The following is a 20,859-nucleotide window of genomic DNA, read 5'->3' as shown; positions in this document are numbered from 1 at the left end:
AAGAACATTGAAAAATCTTCCGAGTGTCCCTCAAAAATGACCTCGGTAAAATACGAGCTCTTAATATTGATATTTAGAGGTGGCGATTCTCAATTTTCTATTTCGCATTTAAATAACATGGGAAAAAATTTTTTAAAAATTTAGAATTTTATTGCTCGAAAACGAATCAGTGTGAAGATATAAACAAAACAAGTTCTTGTAGGAAATTTTACGCTCTACAAAAAAGATCTGAATAAAGATTTGCGTAAGGTAAGTCGTTTCGGAGTTATCAGGCCTCAAACATCGAACCGTTTGAAATAATGATGTTATTAATTTATAAATGCTACAAAACTGACTCATATCACTTAAATACACAATATTATTGATTTTAAAATTAAAACCATAGACTTCCAATGAAATGTTAATTAACAAATTTCATTAATCAACGATATGAGTCAGTTTTGTAGCATTTATAAATTAATAACATCATTAATTCAAACGGTTCGATGTTTGAGGCCTAATAACTCCGAAACGACTTACCTTACGCAAACCTTTATTCAGATCTTTTTTGTAGAGCGTAAAATTTCCTACAAGAACATGTTTTATTTATATCTTCACACTGATTCGTTTTCGAGCAGTAAGATTCTAAATTTAAAAAAAAATTTTTCCCATGTTATTTAAATGGGAAATAGAAAATTGAGAATCGCCGCCTCTAAATATCAATATTAAGAGCTCATATTTTACCGAGGTCATTTTTGAGGGACGCTCGGAAGATTTGTCAATGTTGTTCGAAAAAAAAAGTCGGTTTGTTTGAAACACTCTAGTATATGTGTACGGGTAACGACGCGGTATAACTTATATTTTTATATTACATGTATGTTGTATTGTTTTTTATCCGTTGATGAGTATAATACGTATTCAACATGCGATACGCCATTTCACCTAGTCGCTCTCATCCCTACTTTCCTCAGCCTACCTGCAGGGTGAAGTCTCGGGTTTCCGGGAGTTGTTATAAGCCGCTGGAGAGTTTGGCAAGGGTTGCCTGGATATTGAACGGTAATACGCACCCGAAATCGGACTCCTAATTGTGTGTGCTCACAGCTCATATATCAGAACTTGAGACGCGATACTGATGATCCAGGTCTGATCGATCTGTATAAGTTGAGGATGGGCTAGATCCTGGGGTAAAACGCGATTGAACGGTATTATGCCTAATCGTGTGGCAACTTGGCGAATATAATGAGATATGGAGCTTACTTCTCTCCGACTTTTTCCAAAAAATATACATGTATATATATATAGATATATATGTATGGATGTATATGTATATATAATATACGACACGCATAACGGGGATCTTGCGTAAGTTTTGAGCTGCGTATTTGGGGCCGAAATTTAATACTGCTTTTCAAACTGAGCCTCTGACAATAAAGGGGAATACATCGTGATTGTTCGCGTCTTTGAATACCTTAGAAAATTTCCTCTAATGTCAAAGAAAAATACATTTCTCGCTCGAGTTATGGGGATGAGCTCTCAGCGGCTGCGAAGGCGTCGGCGACGGTGAGGGTGGTCTTCCTTCCACCGCCTGGATACCCTTCATTAATTCCCTGAACACCTGGAATTAATTCGGTACACTGAATCCATGTATAATGCAAGAGCCCACATATGTCGCACTGCAGCTGTAGGGTCGTTATTAATTGTGCTGATTCTAACGCCTCTACCGGTGACCCAAGCCCATATTAATTGTTGTTTTGCGTCTCTTGCGTCACAGAAAGTATTCTGCTACTTGAACGAGATATTTGGATAACTTAAGCTTCGACGTATCGTCCCATTGCGATAGCCGATTTGAATGTACCGGAAATTGAGCTTCGGTGTTTTGATATTATCGGAGAACAGCTGGTATATCATTTCATCGAGTCTACCAAATCGATATCCCGATTTTGTTTGTGTAACTGTATTTTATTGATCTTAATTTTGACTCTGAGACACCTTTTTTTCCTGTTTTAATTAATGGTAAGAACTTATCCAACGCCATCGACTGCCGAAAATTTTGAACAATGATACGAGTCGCGCGTGTTTGAGATTTCGAGAAAATGTCTTTCGTACTTACTCACTTGACTTGCTGAGCAAGTTTCTCTGCCGAGGGAGTCAAGGGTAAACTTTGGTTCGAGTGTGAAGCTGAATAGATATTTCCTCGTATTGAAAATTACTTTCGTATACCGTTTCGCTGCCTCATTTCTAGATTTTCGATACCTTTTCTTTCTTACATTATGGTATTCCGAAAATCTAGTGAAAGCAAAAATCTTTTCCCATCATTCACCAACGGCTTCCGTCTCCGGTCCACCCCAATATTACGACACACTATTTTCCACCACCTTAGACCGTCCTTCCTCACCCTTATCACATTCTGTCCTATAGAGTTTCACCCCTTTTCTAATATTATGTGATAAATTTAGCCGCCCCTCCCTCAACTCTTATATCCCTGGCATTCCTACGGTGACGTGAATGCAAAAGGGTCGGAAGGTGCTTGCAAAGTGACACTGATACTCCAGGTTTACCATGAAATGTCATCTAGCAACGAAAACTTTTCACCGACGTGTTCAAATTTTATAAACAATATATTTGTTTTCGCCGTCGTTATTTTTCAACATGATATATTTTACTCCCAGTTTCGAAAACACGCTGTCAAAATACTTGTAAGAACAAAGACAAGTAGCATGAAAAATGGAAGAGAAATAGCGTTCTGGAAATATGCGCCCAACCGTGATTGATTTAAAAATCGATTTATACACGCAACCTTTCGACTGAGTTGTTGAACCCGGGCTAATATATATTCAAAGTTTACGTTTGACCTTTTTGAAGACGGTCTTATCGCGTCCAAGACAGATCGTTCTATCACTCATTCTTTATACGTGACGTCAACATCACCCTTACTTTTCACCCCGGTCTCTGTTCGTTTCTTTACAGCTGATACGACGACCATTGTTTCACTAAAAGTCAACGATTTACGATGATTTGTCATTATTTTCCACAGCTTCGTTCGACTTACTCAGATTTTACCTCGAGATGTGCATTCAAATTAAAAAGGATTGTAGCAAAGTGCAAATTCCTAAAAAAATGCGCTGCTTTACGATTACATCTTATAATATTGGTATGACTTCGTATGCAGTTACCTGAACGACCCGACAGTTGAATTTGGCACTGCACTCGACGTAACCGCACCTCCAGTGCTTCCGTACCAAATTGACGATGTCTCTGTACCTCGTGCCGGAAGCTACGCTGGCAGAAAGTTTGTCCTGCTTATTCCCAACGACGAGGAGAGGAACTCCTCTCATATCTCGTGCTTCGTAAATTTGTTCGCGGAGGGTTCTGATGTACTGTAACACACGAACCAGTTCGTCATCTGAAATAATTTTCTTTCGATAAAAAAGAGCGTTTCGAGTTCGCGGGACATGAAATGATTCGTTTCCTTTATTTCCGGTTTTTATATATCATTTTTACTTATTTGTCTACTACGATTCCGGTATGAAAACAGGGAGTTGCCAAACGTTTGCAAGAAGATCTCTTCAGTCTCTTTTACCCCGGTATTTTTGCTACATTTCATCCTTTGCTCAAAGCGTTTTTGTCTCGTAACGCGTTGTTACATGAGATATTATTCAACGTCTACTGCACGAAAGTCGGAAAATTAATTGTAGTGAATTCGTAATAAAAGTCCGGATTGCAGTCACCTCCATTTGTCGTGGCTGTAATAAAAGCCAGTAATTGGATTCTGGGAAATTTTTATTAGGTCTTCCCTTCTACAGATAGACAGTCAACCCGAATTGGTGTAGAAAATAGCGTGTCCCGAAGGACTCAACTACTAGTCCGGAATTATACGTTTGGTTCGAAATACGTAAATTGTTTGCCGCCCCGGTTGTGAGTCTTTTGACTTTTTTCAGCCCTTGAGACGAACCTACATCCTTGACTTACAGGATGTCCGATCTGTCGAGGATTTATGAGGAACTTGACATTGGCTGCACGCGCGTCTCGGATTTCTAAGCTGAGCCACGAACACGCGGGAACCGAATACTTTTGCGAGGGGTTAATTTTTGAAAGGTACAAGAGAAAGCTCTAGCAGAGGTTGGTTCAAAGAACTTAAAGGATCACAGGAACGTTTATGGGCCCTACGGTTTCTCGCACACAACGGAAAGAGTCACGTTCCACAGGTATTTGCAATATGGCAGCGCGACAAGCCTGGAGAAAGGGCTCGGCCTACTAGGAACTTTGCGGAAAAGCGAATTGTTCACTTCGCCGAAAAGGATAATACAGTCTTGAATCCAGAAGCAGTACATAATTCGATTTTTATAAGGTAATAAGTTTCCTCGACGATTTTGAAATAAGCCTGTCATTTTTTCTTGATATTCTATCGATGTTCACTTTGGGGATTCATCTCACTTTTTTATTATCTGTAGAGAAGCGTATACATTTGTATTTGCGTATAATATTAGATTTTTGAAATATCGCTCGAGTAGAAGAGAAAATAAGCAATGTCGGGAAAAAGAAAACAGGAATATTCAAAGTACAGAGTCTGCAATCTTCAAGCCCTCGGGCAATACGCGAAAATGAAGTTTGTACAAACATTTTATGATTGCCGGCTGGATAGACTTCTGAATTATAAATATTTTATATCAGATGAAAGTAGCGAACCATCAGAAGTTTTATATGTAAACTAGACGAGTAAGGTAAAAAAGTTATCAAACGTCAACATCCTATAACAAGAATCCCGGAGAAGTTTGTCGCTACGGTAATTACTTGATATCAGTGTAGCATAAAAAAATTGAATAAGCAACGTCGTAAGTTTATGCAGCATCGAGATTTTTGTGAAACTGTTTACGAGGAATCCCACCTGTTTGTTCCTTCAAATCCACCGTTTTCTGTAAAATGGTAAATCAATTTATCTTTTCTGTTTCCGACCTTCATTTTGTATTTGGGTATATTTAACGGAGCGTTCGTCATTATTATTCTCATATACGTAAATCATGGAATCCGGGTACACGATCAATGCATAAGTATTGAACATTCGAACGATTCGACGTATTGGCGACGACACAACGTGAGTAGGGAAGAAGATATCGACGTCAGATTTGATCGATTAATATATTTGGCTACCCTAACTCAGATTGGGCATTCACAACGTCGTTCATTCCGATAGACAAAACGTACTGTACCATCCCTTTACCATCCGTCGGATACGGTTATTAACAGACCACTGCATCAATGCACAACGATAGAATCATCAATACACCAACCGGATCTACGCATTAGCTTGTACTTTTCATTCCAAGCAGTAACTAATAATAGCAACGGCAATTAGTATTTGCAGTCAGCTTCTAGCGTTGTCGGACAAATAAATAAGTATCCAATATATCTGACGGTAAAAAATGAATGACGCTATATTCACGTACGCTCACCTGAAAAGTGTCCTGATTACTCAGGTCGAAGACGAGGACATAGGCAGTAGCGCTCCTCAATCCATAGTAACGGAAGTCGGTCCATTCGAGGTGTGAACTGACGGGGAAATATGGAATGGCGGGTAGATCTGAGATCTTGAGTTCGTAAAGTCGATCCGCCAGCACAACGCTCGGGTAGAATGTCTCTCTTCGTTCCGTCGGCTTGTATTCCTCGGAGAATTCGCTCCAGACGAATTGCTGAAAGGAATAAATGACGCGTGAAAATATATCAGCGGTAGATAATGTATTCTTTCCTGATCCGCCGAACCGAGACAGGTGTCAATCGAAACTTGGTAACTAAGGAACGCGACGCGTTTCACCTGAGATTTTAACGTTGAAAATACACAGGTCTGTATGTAATACCGTATAGCTATTCGATTCACGAATACACAACGCATTCGCATTTTAAAGAAGATCCTGGAGGCTGGATGCCTATGTGAGAAATCAGACTAGAAACGACGTTAATGCAGCTCGAACAATTTTCTCAGGTGAAAAAGTGTTATACTTATAAAGTAAAGTGACGAACCGTGTTGAAGGTGGAGACTATTTTATATGGAGATTGAAGGGATGAATTCAGAAAACTTACTGTGCCCTGATATATACACTTCTTTTAAAAAAGTTTTTTTTCCCCTGAATTACTCAGAGAAAAAAATATGATAAAACACGAACGAAGAAGGGAAACGAGCAGAGGATTCTAGTGGCTCGGAGAAGACAGCTGTGCGAAGCAATTTTTATATTTATAAGTCTTGGCGAAGGGTTTAGGGTGCGGGCTAAAGACGACGGTTGAAATAAATACGGGCGGATTTGGTTTCCTTTCGCTGTAAAGAAACTGCGAGAAGGTGCGTTGATGTAGATTAGCCATTTTCAGACTAACGATCAACGAGTCGATACCAATCACGGATAACGTAGTTGAACATGAATGGATATCTAATCCGGTGACAGCTCGGAATGGAATATAAATCTCCAGACTGAAAGGTTTTTCCTCCGATCGCCAACAGAATTGGTCATTTGGATCAAGAGCCAGGCTCATTTCAATCCTATAACTTAAATCCCTTGCTCACCGATTTTAAGAATTTGTGCTGATATGAGTTAATTACCGGCTATACTTTGTCGATGTGGTAAAAAGTTCGCAGGAATTCCGCCGAGCCTTTACGTCACAGTCGTGAACAATTCAATCGAAGCTTTTTCCGAAGGTACAAGGATCGACGCTTATGATTCGTATAAATTAACTCCTCATACATAGAGATGCGAAACTTATTCATCTCTAACTATACAGTTGCCAGATATCGAACGGTCGTATCATATATTATACTATAACTTCGAAATTACATTCGTATGTAAAATCATGAAAACATAGTCAGGATTGCATGTAACACGCGGCCCTGATTCATTCGTTCAACGATGTCGCGTACGTTACAAATGAAGAATAACCGAACCACTGTATAATCACTGACGCAAAGCACACGATTATCCTGAGACAGCAGGATTATCCGACAAGCAGCATCGGTTAAAAAGACACATAAATCATAGCCAGCAGTTATTTTCTCCGCTATCTTGGAAGTGACCGTGGATTTACTTTTTCCCCCTTTTATGTTTGTCCTATACCCTTACATAAACCTCTAAACTACATCGTGTAAGCACCATTTGATAAATGAAATATTTTTAGCATGTATTCCGAACGCCAAGTCAGGTTTTGTATCCACTTTGAGGTTGGCGAGGTAAAGCGCGTTACACAATGGCAAGAATAAGAAACTTGAATAAGAGATGTAAGACTGGGTCCTGAAAAGAAGCTTTAAAAGATCCTAAAAGTCAAGGCCACTTCAGTCCAAGTACTACATATTCCTATTCAAAAAGTCCTTTCACCGTGCAATGATCGAGACTTCCTCTTCCAACTTTCAGAGCATGACTACACCGTTCGTTCCTTTCCCTTCTAGCAACGATTTCCAATACGTGTGGTAATTATATTTTGGAAATCGAATACATCTTTCACTTATCTGTGATATTTCATGGTCTTAAAGCTTCAAAAGACTTAGACATTATACGACCTCAGTAGGTGATGCAAAAAGCCGCCAACGTAACAAATTCTTGCCATTGAAATCTGGCACAGAGCGTAAGAACTGGATATTCTTTTTCCATGACCAAGATGCTTTTTCCTGTAAAGAACGCGATGTTTTTCGGCGCAGGAAATTTCACTTCCGCAAACCGGCGGGAGTAGCTTAATAGGACAGATTTCCGTAAGTCTTAAACAACTCTTGCTGTCACTGTAACAAATTTTTGATGTAACCACCGACGACTTGCATCTCTGAAAGGAAATGAAAAGAAGCTTTTCGAGCTTATCTCTCTGGCAAGGATCGGTCGAAATGCACGTCCCACTCAGTCCGTATGTACCCGTTATCCATGCGTATTATATCATACATGTATCACTTTTGTGCAACCTGTACGCGAATACGATGGTATCAGCCTTATACCGCGGAATCTCCGCCGCGCTACTCGCCTATATCTGTGCACCTCTATTCCGCGCATCTTTTCCATCGTCTTCTTAGTTCTTCTTCTCATTGCAGTTGCAGAAACGCGAAATCTACCGACACGCCAGTTTCTGGCCCCATGCGCGGCACGCAGGATTAATTGGACTTGCGTTGAGGCCAAGAGCATCCTAATATCACATCGCGTACCATGATTTGTACCCGATCTCATCTCGTGCATCGCATGACTTTGCGCAAACGTTCACACGTGTACGACAAGGAATTTGTAGAAAGATTTAATTGATATTCAAAACAGAATCAAGGGAGAAGCAACATGTCGAGGGAGACGGAAATTAGAAAATCTGTAGAGAACACCTGGAATAATGGTCCTTCAACCGTTCCAACTTGATGATGCAATCTTCAGCCCTGTTCTGCATTCAGCGACGCAGCACGTGACCGGATTCGGTAGTTTCGATTCAGTTTCACAGCCGAAATTGCTTCAGGGAATTGTTTTACCGGTGTTTAATCAGCCGGGGATTCTTTGTCGGTAGCTTTGTTAACTTGTTGTCATAGCACTCGGTTCGTTTTATCGAGGTGACCGTTCACCTAATTGGTGGGTGATCTGGTGCAATCCGAATTTCGAAGTGAATGTGCGATAATGAACATCGATGCGTTTTTACGCATATCGACTTCTCTTTGCAATATAAATTTTCATCGGCCATATCAGCAGATCTGACTTTCGATGTAGTTCCTTCAAAATCCGTGCCATTTTTTTCTCATTTGCAATCGTTCCGCGAGCCAGTCTCTTTATTTTGTCAATGTGGGTTCGAACAAGTTTTTTTCGGTATCGATGTTGGGCCAACTCAAACAACTCGAAATGATCTCTGAGATTTCGATCAACAAGATGTAATTCCGGGAACGGAACCGCGTTAGGAAATTAACGGAAGTCAATCACGTACAGGAAATGAGTTCCTTTGCGTCGGGGATATAAAGAGACGATGGAAGGCGGTGATTTGTAAGGTATGATTTATAAGTCGAATATTTTTCTGATCGCCAATACATGGATAGGTGGGTTATTTACAAAAAGTAAATAAGAATGAAGTTCTTTTTCAACAAGTTCAAGGGACAAGTAATTATTATGTTATACGCTTTCAAATTAATCTACCATTCACCATACTTCCTGTCAGCGATTGCTCCATGTTGAGGGTAAAATCCTGACACGAAATATTAATAAATTGCTGTGGAACAATTTCTCATAATTGAATTTAATTTCTTTCACACGTTGATCAATTATATTCCTAACCAACATACAAGTTACTTGTTTTTTTCAGAGACATTCTTCCTCTGTTTTGACAATATCTAATGCTAAGAGAAGCGATACCGTAACATTTTATGATACGTGCAAAAAAGCTCGGGGGACTTTCAGAGGTTGCGGAAATACCCACACTTGCGAAACCGTGAAGAAATTGTACGCCAAACCGTAAATTCGAAATGAGAGGTGTCTTTGAGGATTTGTGAATGTATATAAAATGGGATTTTCGAAGCGATTCTGGATGAATCCTAAACTCTCATGCGGAAGCCCGAAAACACAAGAAGATTCTCAAAGTGGCGGTAATTCATGCAACGGGTAATCCAGGGCTGTTTTTTTTTTATACCGTCAACTGACACTTTGAAAATAATTTTTAAGTCCGTGAAAGAAAATTAAACTCGTTCATTTCTAAAGGCTCTTTGAAGAGTGGGCTGTGCAATTTCCACCGCGCAAATTTATATACTAGCACGTCAAAAGTGCCTCATTCTAGAAAAAAGCACTCTCGAGTGATCATGCTTAACACGCATCCGCACTGCATAGAGTATAATAACATTCGGATGATCCTCCGAAAGTTTTTCCTTTTTTTTTCTTTCGCTGCGGAAATCTAGCGTGATATGTCAACGGACGATGACGTGGAGTCGTTCGCAAAAAATGCATAACCCTTACAAATGAGCGTGTATAGGTATAATATTATAATTTATGAAAGGCTGTAAATATAATCATAGTCAAAGTGCGTGAAAGCTACAAAAATAATCCGCAATATCGTGTATTTTTCTCAGCAACTTCCCACCTTCCACTTTACAAGTCCCGTCGTGTTTTAAAATAATTCTAATATATTCGACCTCCTAAACTCGGATTCAGGGGTTACCTCTGTATCCATATATAAAGGGAAAAAGCACATCTCGGTAAGCCGCAGCGGCAATTTTTATGTAATCGCTAGTCTCTTGATGGTGATTTCCAAAATGGTGATTTTCTAACGTGTTTTCCCTTTTCCTTTTTCTCTCGTCCCCAATACACACATAGCAAATTTGACACGGAGCGGACACACTGACGCAGTATAAGCGAACCCAGCATCGGCTTCGAAACTCGGGACATCCATAGATAAGAGGAGACGGGGTGGCTTTTGGGTGACAAGATAGAGTAGCCGAAAGGTCGGCTGGAAGGGTCATTTCGCACCATCTCTGTAGCTCCTGGCCAAAAGTAGGTACACAGAGACGAAGCTTTACGGGCGGCGGACTCGAAGACATTCGATATACCTTCCACCTACCCTCCGAACTCCATCGAACCTCGTCCAATAGGGTTGAGCCCACGTGACCCCCCTCGAAAAAGTTGACAATCAGCAGCATCGCTCAAGCATCGTGGTTCAATCTAACTTTACCCGCAGGAGAAGTCCTGCACAGCGGTCGATAAAAGTTGCTCGAAAGGATGAAATTTCTTTGGGTATATAGGTATGTATGTACCCACAATGAAGTTCATCCCCGGTTGTTTTTTCACCTCAAAAAAAAAAAAAAGATCCTCCACCCCGTCCGTGCTTTTACACCAACGGAATCAGCCGATGGATTTCTACCGTCAAACCAAGGGGGGGAAAAGTAAGTTTCACCCTAAAAAGCGCGAACTGTACGACTGTGTTCGTTAAACTTTCCCACTCTTCGGAGCACTCCTTTGTGCGCGGTTTTTAACCGTTTGTTCATTCGTTAATTTCAGTTCATAAGCGATTACTTCGGAGGCGAAATCCCGTAAGCCCACGCTTAATTTCTTGAGATCGGTGCTTCAGAATATTGGAGTTGGTGCTTGCGAGTTGAGCCTTTGAATGATATGCGTAGACACGTTACAGCGCGGAAGATTGAGCTTAATTATAACACCGGATGAATATGACATGCTCAATTGTATCATCAATCATTCACAGTTACGAAAGCTACGTTCTTTTCTTCTCTTTTTGTTGTATATTGTGTTTTTCTCATTTTATATTCCAGAAAAAGTTGACTCGTTGTTTACTTTTCCCGTTTATCAGCTCCGGCAATTCCAAGCGGAAATCTACGCTTATTAGTGATTTAGATACACTTCCTTAACTTGAAATGAGGTTGCTCGCAAGGGGTATCATAAGTCTGCCATTGTTTTCTCAGGATAAGCTTGGGTGACATCTCTTGGCTCCTCAGACATTGGAAAACCGTTCGAAGAATACGCGTTGGATGTCTCTTTCGTATATACCCTCAAGATAAATCACCCCAGGAAAATTGGGCCAAATGGTGTTAGATGAAGTTTTGCGTGCGGGATTGCAGATGAGAAAAGTATCAAACAACATTCATTATTTCCCTATTCCTCCGGGGCTATTGCCAGAAGGTTTGATTTATCGTCGCTCCGTCGCTCCGCAATTCTTTAACACAAGGTGAAAAGATTTCGGTATTCTCGCAACATTATTCGTCTTTTCGTGCTTCGTAATTTTCAATTCACATCACAGTCTCCCCCCAGGTCTTTCTTCCACGACGCAGGATGTTTCACACCGTCTTTTGGTAGGGTTTAGTTTATTTTTTTTTTTTTTTTACAAGAAAAACCTCCGGTCTATACCCTACGTGACGCTACAGTGCCAAATCTCGTATCGGAAGTGGGGAAAAAATGAGGTGAAATTATAACTAGCTTCAAGTCGCCTCACGTATAAAAACCATTGTTACCGCATAGTCCTGTCAGATACGGGAACGCAGAATCGAATTCTCAAAGTTTTTCCCAGAAGTGAAGACTCTCAGCACTGAGGGCCGAAGCAGCTAGCCGCTTCGAACTGACGGCTAGTCTAGATCCAACAATACACATAAACTCTCCCGAGCAGCCCTGCAGAGCTCGATAAATGCAAAAAAAAAAAAAAATAAAAACCCCAATCCTCTTCCGACAAGACAGGAGCTGGCCATTTTCTCTCAGTTTTCCAAGTTAACTGGGACGACGGATAATAGCGATGGATTATAAGTCGAGAGTTTTCCTCTCTCGGATTTTGTTTCGTCGTGTAATTTTCAAACTTCTGGAAATCGTAGGTGACTCGTCACTCTTCCATCGCAACTGGGTTACCCCGGCATTTCTCGAGGATATTTTGTCAAATCGATAACTTCCTTCGGGGAATAAAGCGGCGCGGGCTACCGATGTAAACAATTTCTATCTCACAAATTGCATGCTTTAATTAAATGCTGCGGTGGCCAGCAAGAATGGCAACGTCCTTGTTTGATACCGAGTCCTCTCAACCTCGTATCTGCGCAGTTAAAATACAAGCTCCTGCCAGAGTTCTCCCAACCTTTGTCGTTAAGTGCAAATGGTCGAACTACTATTTTATCCTATAGCATACAGTAATCAGTATTTTGGCTTTGTTTACATCTTTTATGAGAAAAAACGTCTATTAAACGAAAATTTGTCGATTGATATCTTTAACGATCATTCTACCGATAGCTTCAGTAAAAATAAAACAGCGATAAAAGAGAAGCATACACGAAGAGACGTTTGAGCTCAAATGAAGAAAAAAAAAAATAAATAAAAATAAACAATTTCAATATAATTATTCGAGTCGTCAAATTACTGTCATAACGAACTGTCGAAATGCGAGAGAAAAGATTGTCTCTCATCACCTTCCGGGCATAATATGATTTTTAAAGTACAGTACAAAACACTTAGGGCCTTTTTACTCCGTTCTTTCTATTAAAAATATTTCCAGCCAGCTTTTACATCAGCGGCTGTTCTCATGTTTGATTATTCTCCTAAAACAGACGCTGCGATACATGCAACGAGTATTAGTATTGTTTAATAGATATTGGAACTAGAGCTTAAGACCTCGAATTTTATTTCTACAGTTATCCTCGTTATAATACAATGTCGAATGTCTACCAACAAGACCGAATCAAACTTGTCATTTATTCGGTTATTTTTCTTTTTTTTGCACAAGCGAAAGAAGTACGCCAAAGCAGAGTAATGAAAACAATTGTTTCAATCAAAATACTAAAGAATAAACAGCGAACGCTGAAGGGACCGACCGGAGGATTCCATCTCTCGAAAAATTGACTGGTCAACCGATAACTTTCTCATCTCTCCGTTCATCTCCTCCAGTAATTCGTTTTATTTTTTCTGTTCTCTTTCTTTCCACCTTCCAACAACAACTTTAGGAATGATTTCGAACAATCTATTGATCTCTAAAATAACGAACCTTTTTTATGCTTGCTATCCAGCATCGTTCTCGTCTTACTCGTAAGATCATAGAAGCATCGATTTTAAATTTTGAATTTGTAACGTAACAGAGGGTAGATACGGTACTTGACTCACTTTCGTCAATAATTACATGAAACTTATCTTTGCGGCGTCGAGACCAAGTAGAGCCAGTCTGGCCTGGGATTTTGTCGAGTTCGGAACGCCTCGAAATCGCTTATTACAATAGTTTCTGCCTGCTGCTTAGAAGATCGCTAGAATTTGTCTTGTATACCAAAAGCAATACGAGTGCGTCTCAGCGAGACAGCCTGTATCATTTTCACATTTCCGAAACATATTATATATTGTTGGAACCCTTTTACTGTTCTGTTAAAGTTTTATAATTCGTTTGGAAAATATTTATCATGTGGTAGAAAATTCTACGAAGCTTGCACAAATGCTGAAATTTATTTGGCAGTATACAAGTTTGAGGAAGTACATATTTTCGAAAGCAACCTGTTTCTACGTATTCTATTGCGGTCGACCTTGTGGAAAATCCAATCATTGTTGATAGCTTAAGCCAGTGCACAAACGCAGGTCAGGCATCGCTCGAGTCTGTGAATTTTGAAGTTTAAACAAGGTAAGCGAATCACAAAACTCAAAACTAAATGTGAAGCAATATTACGTAGAAATAAATTTGACGTTGATTATCTGCTTAAGGAGTTGGCTGGAAATTAATTTACACAATCTACCATTTTTTCCCGTCTCAATTAGCATTATACGTCACTTAAGTAGACCCGCAATTCGTTGTCTTATAGTTCATTAAAATCGTCCACAGTGGAAACGCGATTGATTTTACTATTTATCATATTCGAAGGGCATGGAATACCGGTTTAATTTGATTCTCAAATCCTTGCACAACGTTTCGATGAATATTGTTGTACAGAATCACTTGCTTGTTTCAGTTTGTAACACCAGTTAGTAGTTAGCAGAATACGAATAGTAGACGTAAATTACATCGGGAACTGAAACGATTCCCGAATAACATCTAATTAACAGTGACATCGCCGTCATATCTGCATTGCGGTGATAAATTCTATAAAAATGTTTACTGCAGTTACACGAGCGAAAATTTACATTGGATTTGAAATTCGCGTCTACGAATGTATAACCGCGTGTATTCTGTTTGAGTATGAAAATTGCGGATATGGCTGAACAAACTTGCGAATCATGGTGCAAATATACACTTGCAACAGACTCTGAACGATTGAAATATTCGCGGGAAATGGATTCGTATTAAATTTGGTCGGAGAATACGGACGGTTTTCGTAAGACTCTGCGCGATGTTTCACATGGTATTTCAGTCCTCAATTTTCGCGAGTCTGCAGCTCCTCAAGTTCACAAGCTCCCAAGTCCCACTTTCATGGATGTTACACAATTATCCACTTACCCTGACGATGCTGGATTTCCCAACTCCCGGTGCCCCGAGGAAGACGACCTTTACTCGGTCGAGACTGTCCGCCGGGCTTTCCTCCTCCTTCGAACCACTGTCTGCATTTTCGCACGGGATTACCTCGCCGCCTCTCCTCTCCAAATAGTCGAGGTCCAGCTCTGAAGGTTTAAAATTCAATATATAAAAGCAGCAGAGATCATTATATTCGCGGCGCGGCGTTCGAATCTCGGGATGGTTTACAGGGATGCCAAGCTTTGCCACTTTCAACTTAGTTGGAAACTTTTATCGTGAGTAAGGTTCATCGAAGAACGTGTATAACATAAGCCGCTGAAAATTGAGTGGTTTTATTTTCGACTAAAAATTGGGAACGAAATCCGTAAGGATATAAAACATACGAGTAACGTTTTAACCAGCATAATTGAAGTGTCGTGCTGTTTTGTTCATTCCGTGAGTAAGTTTTGTAAAAAAAAAAAAATAAAAAATTGTACACAGCAGTAATAATGTTTGATAATTTTTCAACTCATTCCCCGTCGCTCACCGTGGGGACGTTTCCCCTATTGAATTCAGTACGCGAAACAACAAAATTTTCACGAAATTAAAACAATTTCACTTTGTAAATTAATCTCAATTTAACGGAGCGTGTCACGCGGTCAGGCAGTTTCACGGGGCACCTGAATTTAGTTTAATCGCCGTGAAAGCGAAGAAGCCTGTATACGGCGATCACGTTCTAGATTGAAACCGGCTAAATACCCAAATTCAATTCCAAACTTTTTCAGGCGTTCTTTAGAATAACCACCGTAGGTATTAAACCGTATTGTTATCATCCATGAAAATTAAACATTAATGAAATTACGTCTGGATAATTTATAATTGTTTTTTGCAGTTTGGTCTTTTGCATTTTAATGATGTACAAACATACGAATAGTTTATAAAAAATTGATTGACGTTAGAATGTCACGCACAGATTTTTTTTTTCAGTTTGCATATATTTATTCCGTTTGAAGGTTATTCTTAAAGGAGGTTTATTCTTTTTCGCTAATAAACTGATATTGTTTTTTCTTTCTTTTTTTTTGCTCTCTTTCAATTACCCAGAAGGTTCTTGTTGATGAACGACGCGGATGTCGGTAACACCGCGTTTCCTGCTGCAGACGCCCCCGTGGCGTCCATCCAAAAATGAAATTAAGTAGAACAAAAGTTACAAGAAAATGAATGAAAAAGTGAAAAATAATTCGTTGATCAACAAAAACGAATCCTCTTATCGTTATCAGTCGGCCAGCATTCGTTCGCAAACATAATCCTCAGGTTAAGGCTTCGTTCTAATCCACTAAGATTTCCCCGCCGAAAACTCGCGAATTCCGCGTGGTCGAATGCGCCCTTCTCGGTGGAGGGTTGCGCGCCGACTGCCTCTGAATACGAGATTCCGTTGTCTTTGGCTTGGCCGATGAGGGCCAGAAGGCGGGGGGCCACCGGCCTACCCCTTCCTCCCACCGCCCTTCGCACTCTAACCAACCCCCGTGGTCGTCCTATTCCTCCTTTTCCCCAAAAACATCCTACGCAACGAATCCGCCCGCACCTCACATGTACGTAATAAGGTGACACGGAGTGTTGCAACGATCGTTGTCCATCAGTCCGGGTGGCCAATTAGGGGCGTTGAGGGAACCCGGGTGCACGGTGCGAAAAGGTTGTCACGTATGTTATCCAAACAGCGACATTCACCCCGGACTCGAGAAATGAGGCGTGAAGCAGTGTTACATTGTTCGCTTCGTACTACCAAACCGAAACTTTTTCCTAATCCTTGGTACGTATAACAAGAGAATTGACTAATTTCTCATGTTCTGGAGCTTGAAATTGGAATCGATATACCGAGAGTTTTCGGAGGACTTCGCCGTTCAACGCCAGCGGATAGGCAACCGCAGCTACATCTTGTACTCCTGCATATTTAAACGCTGTCATCGGTTGCCTATCTGCCGGCGTTGAGTGGCGAAATTCACCGAAAACTTTCCGCGGAATACGCAATTTCGAAGGATTCCTCGATTTCTTCATTCGAGTCTCGTGCATGGAACGAAGTCGAACGAAGCCTAAATGGATCGGTCGGAGATGGGTTGAAGCGCGGAGCTCGGTGCCATATTTTTTTCAGTGTAACGAGCGCGCGGGAAAGCTTCAGAGCTTAGTTGCCGAGTTACGGTTTTCGGAATGATTAAGTATACGACCCGAATGCGTATACCCGGTTAGAATTTGCTCTGTGTTAATGAACGCTTTGAAATCCTCTAAACGGTTTATCATTAGCACCCCGCTAGGCCGCGGGAGAGATTACCGGGACAAAGCTCCGCTCGTTGTTGCTCAAGGCGAGTTTTTAATTGGGTAACTTTTTTCAATTCTCTTCCGTGCTCGGAAATAAAACAAAATCTGATTTACTAATTACTCGATAAGTTTTTGCCCCCGCGCGATCAACGATGAATCGCCGCATGTTCATACTTGTACGGTCTGCGAATCGATCTTATTGTTAGAAATGACGTTTAATTTCGAGACAATGGCCCACGTGCTTTGTCTCGATTTTTCCGACTCAGTCAAGCATGCGGGGTGACAATTCTTTGTCACCAAATATAACGCGTTTTTATCCACCCGCCTGAAGCGCACAATTTATATGCGCACATGACGCACACAACGTGATACTTCCGTCCTGCACACCCTAAGACACGGTCTAGCCACATATCGCGCCATTGATTTCCCTGCAAATATTAGTGCAACCCTCTCGAGAAAAGGCGAGATTAGAATTTCTATGAAAATCGCGAGGTATCGGTTTATCTACAAGCGTTGTTACGTATGTACCTTGATAATACCTTGAAAGTCTCACAATTTGATGGCACGGTGCGATGTCGTGTCTCTTACGATTAGCCACTTTTTTGACACGATATTTTTGAATACTGTAGGTTGAACAGAATTTAGGCTAGCTGTTTGACGCGAGCTCCATTGGAAAGTAAAGCCTTACATCATGTTCTTGGAAGAAACTAATTTGATAGATTCGTCGTATGATGCCCAATTTCGTAGATACCGTTCGAGGCAATATAGTACGATGCACAGTTCAAAAGCACGTTATACATACTTCACTGCATCACTACGGATAGACGCATGTCCAAGCCTTTTGTATTTCATATCGTTATTTTTTATACGTATGCCTCACGATTTGCTCAGTTAGAGTTTAACGCATGAATCCAGCGTTTTTTTTCGGGGCACCTACCAGCCGATTTCCCTGTATTGATATCGTCGATCCATGCGATAGTAACGGTGTAAAATCTTTTTGACCGCAGAAGAAAAATTCCCTCGAACGGCTCGGGCGACAGTTTTTACCGTGTTTATATTGACTTGACAATTTATACCAGGATCTGCTGCGTATAAACGAGCTCCGTCCCACGGCGAATTGTCACATATTGATCAGACTCACAAATCATCGGGAGAAAATTCTCACCTCACCTTTAGTGAGACTAAAAGTACCCTCGTCAATGAAATAATGTCGGAATACGTGTGAAGAACTGGGAAAGGATATTATTTTCTGTAATTAACCAGATAATGCTCGTATAAGATTTAAGTTCGGTTGGAGAATTAAGTTGAAATAGATGGTTATAGCCAATATCCTCTCCCCTGGAGTTTCTAGTGGAGTAAAAAACTACGTACGTGTCTCGGGTTTAAGTTACTGCACATACCCTTTTCGTTTACTTTTCACGTTTACTGTGTACGCTGAAGGGCGCAAAAATTAAACGTGGGTTTTAATTGCAAGGCACGAAACGAGGGAAACAAAAAACCGAAATCTGGAGGCTGACTTGAAGCATTGTCCATTCGGCGTAAAAAAATGTTTGAAGCAAGCGTCAGCGCGTAACGTTGGCTTCAAAATAAATTCGGAATTACAAGCTGCAGTAAAATCCACGCCTACTGTGAAACTATTTTACTTACGGCATTGTTTTTGTGGCGGAAGGCTGCGCCGCCTTCGGCCACTCGCAGTTTTTGTTCCAATGATGAGAAATTGATATTGATTAATTTAGAACTATCGTATCTTACGGGCGTTGAGGGTGTTTTTATCCCGAGTTATAACCGGCCCTTTTGCCGTTCAGAGATATTGGTTATCGATTAAAAGTGCATCGTTCGGTGCTGAACAAAGTCATTCCCATATAATGTGTCTTATTTACTACCGTCGAGCGGGCAATTTTCTTGTTGATATTTCTAATGTAGTTTTGTTTCGTCTCTCTTTCTCTCTCTTACTTCTTCGCTTGCTTCTGTTTTGCTTAATTTTTCTCGCAATACTTTACCGCTGACTCAGTCTGTTTACTGCTTTATTTAAGGTCATAACTGCTTGAATTTATCACCACCTTGTTGCCGTAACAGGTTGAAACGGAGGTGTTTCGTCCAGATATCTGCCTCGTTATTTTAAATTGTCAATTTATAATTATTACCAATTATTGTCGAACAGTAATTCCAGATATCGATTGGATTCCGGTTTCAATCGCGACACCAATGTTAATTAGACCGGTCACTTTGACGATAGTCTCAAATTAATCAACACTTGTAATTTCACGCGCCGTTCTATTATGTGGCTTAGAATTTTCTTTTACCTCTTCTTCTTTTTCCCTCTTCTAATATTTTTCACACATTTGACCATTAATCACCAGCGTGTTATTGCTATGTATCGTACATAAGAAATTTTAGTTTTCTGGCTTTCAATTTCTGTCCGTATTGCTTGCGTGATTGCTTGTGAAAATAGCGAAAGCTTAGACTTATATTACATAACCATACACGAAAAACATACATGTGCGATATTTCTTCCATTCACTATATCGCTCAACTAATTATATCCCGCTAATTGACTGCCGGATCATGGTTTCATCACTTGGCTATTATTTGGCACTGGAGTTAGCACATCCGGTCACGACCTTTCGTCGTTATATTTTAGTTCCTAATCATCGTGTCGTATTCTCCTCCAGAGATCCAATTGCAAAGTCTTCATCTCTCTCCCTTCTCCTCCTTATCTTTCCATCTACCCTTCTCTTTCTCTCTTTCTCTCTCTCTCTCTCTCTCTCTTTCTCTCTCTTTCTCTTTTCTCTACCTTCGCCTCCTCTCTCCTCCTCTCCTCTGCTTCGTCTTTCGGAAAAAAGTCTTACTCGCGCACCGCTCACTACCCCAGCGTACCGAACGACACCTCCGAGACCGCGTTTTCAGTCATAAACTGGAAATATTTTTTGGAAAAAGCTCGTTGCGTAGCATCCAGCATCGCCTGGCACGAGGAGTCAGAGCCCTGCTGACTGCCTCCCTCGGTCCGATCGAAGCGACCCTCTCTGGGAAAGGGGCGAGAAGGAACGAGGGGAGCTGGGGTGGCGGCTGCGCATTTATCCGGGCGCCAAAATTCGCTTCCAAACGCATATCGTACGTTTGGCAAACAGCCCGAAAGGCTTGCCTCTGAATATCGGCCCCACGAACCCGTCTGCGTGAAAATTCTATCGCTCCTTGGCTGTACAGCTATAACCAAAAATAACAACGATCGACGAGGCGCGCTGTTACACCCTCAACATTCCGTTCCGCAAAGCGGCCGAAGTACAATCTAAGCTTTCAGCGACCAGATAAAGCAGTCATTGCCGTTATTGGTGCGCGGTATCATGGCTACCAGAGAATCGAGCTTTTTCAATTTCGACGGTCTTGCTCCTTCACCTGTTACAGATTCAACGGCAGACGTTGCAGATGCGATACTACATGCATGCTCGGATGCGATTCTTGCTGGTTGTAAACCGAACTTTATTGCGATGCTTCAGCCGATACGCATACACGTCTACTCTATGCCTGCACCAACGGTTCATACCAAATGAAAAATCTCTCGGTACCCAACGATTGGAACCATCTGTATGGGTATGAAGAATATATTCTTGAAACTGTCTTTCGCACCCGTAAAATTGACCGTAAAATTTGATATTCGATATAGCATGCATGAGAGATCTCGGTGGATCCCGTAACATCGTTGTATCCTCCGTGTAT

General features: G+C 40.9%; 2 protein-coding genes across 14 annotated transcripts in view; one reads left to right on the top strand and one right to left on the bottom strand.

Moving 5' to 3' along the window:
* Positions 1-20,859, top strand: part of LOC107219610 — a 98,247-nt gene that overhangs the window by 60,764 nt on the left and 16,624 nt on the right. The window lies entirely within an intron of this gene.
* Positions 676-16,242, bottom strand: LOC107219603 (ras-like protein family member 10B). Of its 2 annotated transcripts, XM_046734804.1 has the most exons (6): positions 15,933-16,242; positions 14,842-15,002; positions 5,430-5,666; positions 3,153-3,356; positions 1,448-1,594; positions 676-1,158 (listed from the first exon to the last, which is right to left on the bottom strand). In XM_046734804.1, exons 1-5 carry the CDS (start codon positions 16,009-16,011, stop codon positions 1,469-1,471), a joined length of 807 nt encoding a protein of 268 aa, XP_046590760.1. In that variant the 5' UTR covers positions 16,012-16,242; the 3' UTR covers positions 676-1,158; positions 1,448-1,468. The 2 variants fall into 2 exon arrangements, with proteins under 2 accessions (XP_046590760.1, XP_046590759.1); XM_046734803.1 differs by having other exon boundaries at positions 676-1,594.

Source organism: Neodiprion lecontei, chromosome 3 (genome assembly GCF_021901455.1).
Source record: "Neodiprion lecontei isolate iyNeoLeco1 chromosome 3, iyNeoLeco1.1, whole genome shotgun sequence".
NCBI lineage: Eukaryota > Metazoa > Arthropoda > Insecta > Hymenoptera > Diprionidae > Neodiprion > Neodiprion lecontei.
Note: the sequence above shows the minus strand (reverse complement) of the source record. Positions and strands in the feature narration are given on the sequence as shown.